General features: G+C 42.1%; 1 protein-coding gene across 1 annotated transcript in view; it reads right to left on the bottom strand.

Annotated features, from left to right (window-relative positions):
* The window catches only part of LOC143281672 (uncharacterized), a 16,806-nt gene that overhangs the window by 2,049 nt on the left and 4,757 nt on the right, over nt 1-10,000 (bottom strand). The window contains exon 2 of the mRNA XM_076586920.1: nt 8,010-8,117. Coding sequence (XP_076443035.1) covers nt 8,010-8,117 — 108 coding nt within the window. The remainder of the gene's footprint in view (nt 1-8,009; nt 8,118-10,000) is intronic.

Genomic DNA, 10,000 nt, shown 5'->3' with positions numbered 1-10,000 from the left:
CCGCAAAACGAACTATAAGATACCCTTTAACCCCAAAACAAGGTGTGATATTGTATATCATGTCAAACGGCAGCCGAGTGGTAATGCACCCAACTAGGAAGAGAGTTGTCTGCGGGGTCGAGTCCTATATACGAAGCAGAATGTTTTCTCTCCCGTCCACTAGATCTTGACTGGTGGTCTGCCGTGGGTGACAGTCATTCGGATGAGACGATAAACTGAGGTCACGTGTGCACGCATGCACTTAGCGCACGTGAAAGAGCCCACGACAACCGCAGGGGTGTTCCTGGCAAAACTATGTAGAAAAATAACACATTGGTAGTGCAACAAATACACCTGCAGACAGAAACAAATACATAACAAGAGAAAAAAAAATTAATCGTTGAAAAGTGCTCTGTATTAAACATGATAGATAAGCTCGGGAGAAAAAAATAAAATAAAATAAAATAAAAGCATCAGTGCGAGCGGGATCGAACCACGCATGCCCAGTTCTGATGCCAGCAGACTGATTCCTAAGGCTGGGGCACATCTGACGTCAAATGACTAAATTTAAAACTTGAAACAATGTTGACGTTTTCTTCCTTGTGTGATAAGCAAATATGATTGTAATGGACGTAATAACGCCGTTTAAATCATGTTTTTGTGTGTTTTATTATATCTCGATTATTCTTTCATTTCGGCGGTAAAGGAGACGTTGCCATCTCCTTCAAGCACATCGCAACACATGGCAGATCTCTAGATCTGCACAAACCAGTCTACAAAGGGCTGAAAGAAACGATCAATTCAATTTTTCTTTTATGTTCATTCCAGTTAATTCAATGTCCACTTTGGAGTATTTATATGCAGTAAACACATCAATGGTGTAGTTAGTATCACTGTAAGTGTTCTGTCCAGAATTTGTGTTTCTTTCCTTTTAATTGCGAACACGAAAAACAGGGTCATGTCGTCTTCGAAAACTACCTACCTTCTACTAGGCCAAACTCAGTGGAAAGCGGATTTCGGAACACATCTCAACGGAATAAACCGTTAATGATTCGGAACTATGGCTTAATTCAGGAGACTTACAACTTGTTATTGGTATGACTGTAAAGATTACTTTTTCATACTATGTTTAAACCAATTTTGGTATTGGCAGACAAAGTATTTCCAGAGAAAATGGCAAAGTTAAAGTTTACTACACACACACACACAAACACCAGGTTAAAACATAGACTCACTTTGTTTACACAAGTGAGTCAAAAATATGGGTGGCGTTGTACTGTATAGCGACTTGCTCTCCCTGCCGTGGGGAGACCAGCCTGAATTTCACACAGACGAATCTGTTACATGACAAAAATACAACACAACATTATCGTATCGTGGTGCATTTCGTCAGTTTGCAAGTACTAAAGCGGCGAAAGAACAGCCCCTTACACTGAATTAAGAAAGAAAGCGTACATGCCTTATTTCACAACGCCGAAAGATAGGAAAAATGAAGTATTCAAAGTGAGAAAAGGGGGGGGAGGGGAGTGGAAGGGCGAGAAACTGAATGAGAGGAAAGAAAAAAACTCCACAAGAAGGTATCTCAATACCAGTCTCGCGCGCGACAGAAAGGAAATGAGCACATTGAAGAGCTATCATGTAACAACGCTTGCCACAGTTTCGCACTGATGGCGGGAAGATGGTGGGGAAGGAGGGTGTAGGGGAGAAAGGGAGAAAGGGGTAGAGGGAGAGAGGGGGCGGGGGTGGTAACGGTTGCCGCCATTCAGAATGGCATAGTTGTGTGATGAATTGTCCCTCAGCCACGCAACAGCAACCGCCCACCACGTCCGCTCGTCCGCCCGCCCACACACTTCCCGCGTTCACCTCCCACCCCACCTCACCCCTCACCCTCCAGCAACACGGAACGGGATAATAAAAAACAAAAAAAACCCTTTTTTTTAAATAAAAAGATAGCACGTGCATACTCTTGCACGCCCTACTTCCACCTCCACCGCCCACCAGGGTCACGGGGTCACCCGTTCAGAACGGATGTACGAAATGACAGGAAAACAACCAAACAAACAAATAAAATAAAATTTAAAAATAAAAAAGAGAGGACTTTAAAAAAAAAATCCAAAGTTATTTCAGTTCATGCATTGCAACTGTTCATAAGGGGAAAAGGTTTTCTTGTTTGGTTTCTTGTTTGCTGTTTTCGTTTTCTTTTGTGTGTGTGTGTGTGTGTGTGTGTGTGTGTGTGTTTGTGTGTGTGTGTGTGTTTTGTTTTTTGTTGTTTTTTGTTTGTTTGTTTGTTTTTGTTTTTGTTTTGTTTTGTTGGGGTTTTTTTTGGGGGGGTGGGTTTGCACCATTCAAACACCAATTACTGAACACTCAGTTTGTGTTGGTCGAAACTGACACGTAAGTTCGTTTTAGTTTACACGCTGCACACATCTGCCAAGTCACGATGGAACAGTACATCACGGCCACACACAACTTGAAAAGAGTGAATGAAAGGACGATTCGTGCAGGATGTGTGGTGGTTACCATTTACCCGTTGGGGTGGAAAGCAGAAGTCAGTGAGCTGACAACAAACGTTTCCACAGAGGTTTTCTAACACGTTCATATATCAGGGTGGATTATCTTGGCGGAGTAAATTCGGCCGACATGCGTAAACAAAAAAAGTGATGCAGCATTATCTGATCACGGAAGCAACTCTAGAAAATGCCTTCAGCATACCATAAATCAATGCAGCTAATTTAAGCAAAGGGGATACCGGTTTTAACTGTTAAATGTTTTTCAGTTTTTGGCCTGTCTCTGTTATTTTGCTTTGATGGTTTCCAGTTTCGCCAATCGTTGTTCTGTTGTGTCAGTTTTTGTGCGCCAAAGCTGTGAAAGCTGCGGCCCTCCAGCTTGTGTTTGTGGCGTACACGTCCCATGAGGTCTGGTGCTCACCAGTGACTTTTGTTCACGTTTTCTTTCTATCCTGCTGATTAGGCAGACATACTTCGTTTTCAGAGCCCATCACTGTTACTGTTTTCCGTTACCGTTCGTTTGGCTGCCGGCAGCTAACATTCATATAGTTCATGAGCATCACCCGGATGTGTCCACTCCGGAAATGTAAGATGATTGCGTCAATAAGCCAACAGTTCTCTATCAGCACCGTTTGCCATTAACATTCCAGTGACTTTGTCTGTCTGTCTGTCTGTCTGCATATATGCTCGAACGCCGAAAGCACGTGTGCGCCTAAGCTCGCGTGCGCGCGCGCATGTGTACTAGTGTATGCGTGTGTATATATGCGTACGTGCGTGTGTGGGGGGTGGGTGGGTGGGGGGAGGGTGTATGTGTGTGTGTGTGTGTGTGTGTGAGAGAGAGAGAGAGAGAGAGAGAGCAGTCAAACCATCTATTTTAAAAAAAAATCATGATATGCCAGTGACCTGCATGTCTTCAGTGTAATGCGGCAAAACGGAAATTCATCCACAGGTCTTCGTGAACCAGACCAAGTCACGGCTGTTGCCGGAACCAGATATGGTAAAAATGTCCGTTTTTGTAATGGGGTTAGCCAGTGACTTAACTTGCGTATTGTGGTTCATATCACAGAATAACATCTGTGCAAGCAAACACTGAAATCGTAACACATGGCCTTTTCAAGAAAACAAACGACAACAGGACATTGTGTGCCGCCTTGCTATATACTTGACGTACATCTTCAATATGACAAAGAACAAATAATCACTTCAACATGCTCGGTCACTGACTCTAGAAACTTTCTCAAGCTGGGAAATAAAACCAAATCCAGCACACACAAAAATATGTGTCGATAAGCGACGGTAGAATTATTCATTTCGGTCCATATCCGATCATAATCCATTCATACACAATAGAAAAGACAACTTGTGGGCAATTTCTGCAGTCACTGTGATCTCTATGTTTTGTATGCAGGCTGTCCTGCCCACCACCACCACCACCCCTCCTTCCCACATCCCTCCGCTTTTCTCATTTCTTTAGTTTTCTCTCGCGTGTGGGTGGGTTTTAAAACTTCGTGCTCGACCACACACGTTAGCGTAGGAATGTAAACGGGAGGGAGGGGGAAGCGAGTAGGAAGGGTGAAGGACGCACGTTACATGTACCCTCCGCATTATGTCACTGTACCGTTGCGGTGTACCCGTTTGTGTGCGAATGGAGAGAGAGGGGACGGAGGGGCGAGGAAGGGAGGGAGGGAAAGAGAGAGAGATCGGGAACGGGAACTGAAGATGAAATTCTACACCGGAAAACGATCAGACAGCAAGTACATATCTCCACACACACACACACACACACACACGCACACAGAGGCAGACAGACAGACATATAGATAGATTGACTGATTGATTGATTGATAAATAGATACATAGATAGATAGATGTGCATGCAGAACGGCGCAACAGCGTATCATTGTTTAATACATCAAAGCCATTTTTCAGGCTGACGATAGGCTTTCATTTTGAAATATACACATTTCATGAATCTGAAAATTACAATAATATTCGTTTTCTTCTTGGTTATTTGTTTTACAAGCATTGGATCATATCAGGGTTTGGAAATGGGCAGAGGTAAGTAAATAATCCGCGTTAAATGAAACCAAATCCGGCTGCTTCTGTGTTTCAGGCATTGTGGAACACGGCTGCATTAACAAAAGGTTGAAAACAAAGTATCAAAAACTGCTTTCCAAAATCGATCAGGTTTTTATCTCAGTGAAACATGATGTTCCAGAGGTTGGTTTTTAAAAAAAAATACAAGTGTCAAAGGGTACATGCACCGCAGTAGGTTCTTATTTTTCTTTTTTTCTTCACATTGTTTTATTTTCAATATTTGGGGTTGTTTTTGTTTGTTTGTTTTTCGCACAGGAATTGATTGGGTGCATCTGCAAATGGCAAAACTTGCAGTTGCTGTGGGTTGTTTTCTTGTTTGTTGTTGTTGTTGTTGTAGTTGTTGTTTTGGTGGGGCCTGGATTTTGTTGCTGTTGTTGTCTGTAGCTATGAAAAGGGTTCAGAAAAGACGGAAGGAGGAGGTCAGAATGCAGATAGATCATTTGACTGATGAGTTACTATGTCTTTAGTAGGCTACTTTTTTCTCTTTTTTTTTTTTTCTTTTTTTCTTTTTAACTTTCATGTACTTAATATACAAGGTCTTAATTTGCGCGTATGTGATAGAATCCGCTGCTGACGACCTGCTGGGTAAGTGTCTGCCCTCAAGGTGAACTTGTTCCCACGTTGTGCCGGGGGCATTGTTCTCGGGACTGAATGGGTCATCAGAGGGAATGAACGTGGTGGTTGTTGTCTGCTTGTGGTCCAACAGAATTGCTCTTTGTCTACTACGGTCTGGGCCAGGGGAAGCTGTTCGTGGTGATGTGCTGTGCTGTGCAGGAAACGCTGGCTCTTCGTGTTCCTGCTGCTGCTGCTGCTGCCCTGCCCTATTTCAGTCCACTCATTCAGATGCCAAGTAGGCCACAAAACGCGGGAAAAAAGAGGAGATATGGGCCGCCGGCGAAGACAGACAGACAGACAGACAGGCAGGCATAAACAGAAACAGACAGACAGCTCGGATAGTCAGACAGACAGACAGACAGACAGGGAGAAAGAACACGAAAGAGTGATACACTCCCCCCCCCCCCCCCCCCCCCCCCCCCCTCTACTCCCACTCCCCTTTGTCAGTTCATGGGCCGAAATTTGCGCGGTTTCCACGGTACCAATCCTGCCGAAGAAAAAAAAACACACAAAAAACGGTGGACCTGGCGGCAATGAAAGGAGGACGCAGAACGAAAAAAAAACAAAAATCGATGTCCACGTTGGATCACGGAGACTATTGAGCTGTGCAGGCAGCTTATCACCTGGAAATTCCAGACAGGCTGTTCTTCCCCTCTCTCTTCGAACCGCGCGGCAGTCCGCTCCGAGCAGTGAGAGCGGCCAGAAATGGACCGGCAGTGTTTTCCGGTGACTCACAGCACAGGTGCCCGCGCTGCCTATACAGGTTCAGGGGCTGACGAGATACAGAGGCGGCGATTTACTGCCGCCCTTGTGGTCATGTCCGGAGATTTACTGACTGTACAGTTGCGTAATTGGATGAATTTTCTGCCTGCTGTCAGGACCCGTACAGGAGAGAAGAATGAATGCGTGTTTGTAGAGGGGGCTGAGGGGGGTTAAAACTGATAGTCAAGAAAGAACGGGCAGGAAAAGCACTGAGTCATGATCAGTATCAGTATCAGTATCAGTATCAGAAGCTCAAATCCATATACAGCTACACCACATCTACCGGCAAGCAGATGCCTGACCAGCAGCGTAACCCAATGCTCTTAGGCCATCAGAAAAAAAGATAACAACAACAACAACAATACTGATAATACTGAATAATAACAATAACAATAATGAATAAATAAATTAAAAAAAAAAAAACCAAATAAAAAGACAATAATGATGCTAAATAAGCAAATAAGCAAATACATCTAAAACACACACACACACACACACACACACACTTACACACGCACGCACGCACACACACACACACACACACACATGCACAACAGATATACAACAAACATGCAGAGACATGATGAAAGCAAGATAAGTTGGGGAAGGCGTTAAGAACTGTGATGAATCAAATTACACTGACATTCAGCATTCTAAGCAACTTTACCCCAACCGATAACTGCATGTATATCTATGTTTTCTTCCGTTGGACATCTAAAATCAGTCCAATATACAATTCGAGGGCAGTAAAATATGAAACACAAGGAAAGGTAAATATTTCCATTATTTTATTTTATTTTATTTTTTTTAAATATTACTCCTCGGATATGCAGGGGGGACTGATGTGTGTGTGGAAAAAAAAACTAGCACTTGTTCTGACGGACGCAGTCTGCAGTTCAGGCGGAGGGGGGGGGAGGATTCACAGAAAACCACCCAGTTCACATCTCAGTGACACTGAGAAGTCGTTCAGTGAAACTTCTTCTTCTGCGTTCGTGGGCTGCAACTCCCATGTTCACTCGCATGTACACGAGCGGGCTTTAACGTGTATGACCGTTTTTACACCGCCATGTAGGCAACCATACTCCGTTTTCGGGGGTGTTCAGTGAAACGATTTCCGCCGCTCGGCACACACGCTGCTGTTACCACCGTAGAAACGCACGAAGCTTCGTAAGAGTATGTTGCATACTACTTTGTGCATACTGATGAATTGGAGATGATGCTTACTTCATCTGATACAATTTTCAAACTCCGAACATAGAAACCAAGATCATACCAGTTGTGCTCATTTGTGTTAAACCGTAACAGGCAAATGTTTGCGCGCTCACCATTCCCAAAGCCTAAAATTAATATGCTTCCTATTTACGTCAAAACTGAATCAGAATATAATCCGGTTTCCTTGATAGGTATCAACTGTTAAACTATATCATCAGGTATGATCCTGACATATATACATTAAAGTATGTAGGTAAACAAAACAAATGTATGCAATGTAGCCCCTCTTTCCCCCTTTTTTTTAACCTATGTTTTATACCTACCTACTATGATAAATAAGCTTGGCACGCTGCCTTTCCTGTTCAGTAACTGCTTTTCGCACAAGGTGGAGACTACCAGAATACAATTATTCCTTGGCGGACGAACAACTTTGGACAATCACGGGTATAAAGGAAGACAGAAGCCACACACACACACACACACACACTAATATATATATATATATATATATATATATATATATATATATATATATATATATATATATATATATATATCGGAAGTCACTGATCGTTTTCGTAATTTCTATTTTAGAGTCATTCGTACAATTCGGATGTGGAGGGAGTGGAGGGAATAAAACAGACGGCTTGAAGAATTCATTATTTTTGTCAGTATCGGATACTGTTCACAGTGAAAGACTCATCTGGCAGACAACTGATGCCTGGCAACGCCTCCAAGATTCACGCCGACCCAACCCACTTTCTTTCGCGAGTTTTTTTCCCTCTCGGAGTAAGAAAATGAAAACAACAAATGCACACAATTATTAATGATAATTACCTCCATGAGAGTTGATTCTCGGACTTTTTTGTTTTGTCGGAAACGTTTTGCTGCCCTTCGGTTTTGATCCTTCCGCCGCTGTCTCCGTTCTTCTTCCTCCGGTGTCAGCTGTCAGACATCAACACATGACACCTGTAGCACTGGACATGTTGCACCAAACACTGACATTTATCTGAAAATTGCTATGTATCATGCTTCAGACATTAACATATGTCACCTGTAGCACTGGACATGTTGGACCAAACACTGACATTTATCTGAAAATTGCTATTTATCATGCTTCAGACATCAACACATGACACTTGTAGCACTGGACATGTTGGACCAAACACTGACATTTATCTGAAAATTGCTATTTATCATGCTTCAGACATCAACACATGACACCTGTAGCACTGGACATGTTGGACCAAACACTGACATTTATCTGAAAATTGCTATTTATCATGCTTCAGACATCAACACATGACACCTGTAGCACTGGACATGTTGGACCAAACACTGACATTTATCTGAAAATTGCTATTCATCATGCTTCAGACATCAACACATGACACCTGTAGCACTGGACATGTTGGACCAAACACTGACATTTATCTGAAAATTGCTATTTATCATGCTTCAGACATTAACATATGTCACCTGTAGCACTGGACATGTTGGACCAAACACTGACATTTATCTGAAAATTGCTATTTATCATGCTTCAGACATTAACATATGTCACCTGTAGCACTGGACATGTTGGACCAAACACTGACATTTATCTGAAAATTGCTATTTATCATGCTTCAGACATTAACATATGTCACCTGTAGCACTGGACATGTTGGACCAAACACTGACATTTATCTGAAAATTGCTATTTATCATGCTTCAGACATTAACATATGTCACCTGTAGCACTGGACATGTTGGACCAAACACTGACATTTATCTGAAAATTGCTATTTATCATGCTTCAGACATCAACACATGACACCTGTAGCACTGGTCATGTTGGACCAAACACTGACATTTATCTGAAAATTGCTATTTATCATGCTTCAGACATCAACACATGACACCTGTAGCACTGGACATGTTGGACCAAACACTGACATTTATCTGAAAATTGCTATTTATCATGCTTCAGACATCAACACATGACACCTGTAGCACTGGACATGTTGGACCAAATACTGACATTTATCTGAAAATAGTTATTCATCATGCTTCAGACATTAACACATGTCACATGTACCACAGGTCATGTTGGACCAATCACTGGCATTTATCTGCAAATAGCTATTCATCATGTTTCAGACATTAACATATGTAACGTGTAGCACTGGTCATGTTGGACCAAACACTGACATTTATCTGAAAACAGCTATTTATCATGCTTCAGACATTAACGTATGTCAGTGTACCACAGGTCATGTGGGACCAAACACTGACATTTATCTGAAAATAGCTATTTATCATGCTTCAGACATTAACATATGTCAGTGTAGCACTGGTCATCTTGGACCAAACACTGACATTCATCTGAAAATAGTTATTTATCACGTTTCAGGCATTAACATATGTCACCTGTAGCACTGGTCATGTTGGACCAAACACTGACATTTATCTGAAAATAGTTATGTTATTTATCATGCTTCAGGCATTAAACTATGTCAGTGTGGCACTGGTCATGTTGGACCAATCACTGACATTTATCTGAAAGTAGTTATTTATGATGCTTCAGACATTAACATATGTCACCTGTAGCACTGGTCATGTTGGACCAAACACTGACATTTATCTGAAAGCAGTTATTTATCATGCTTCAGACATTAACATATTATGTCACCTGTAGCACTGGTCATGGTGGACAAAACACTGACATTTATCTGAAAATAGTTATTCATCGTGCTTCAGACATTAACATATGTAACGTGTAGCACTGGTCATGTTGAACCAAACACTAATATTCATCTGAAAATAGCTATTTATCATGCTTCAGA

The sequence above is a fragment of the Babylonia areolata genome, chromosome 4, assembly GCF_041734735.1.
Source record: "Babylonia areolata isolate BAREFJ2019XMU chromosome 4, ASM4173473v1, whole genome shotgun sequence".
Classification (NCBI taxonomy): domain Eukaryota; kingdom Metazoa; phylum Mollusca; class Gastropoda; order Neogastropoda; family Buccinidae; genus Babylonia; species Babylonia areolata.
This window is presented reverse-complemented; position numbering and strand designations above follow the sequence as displayed.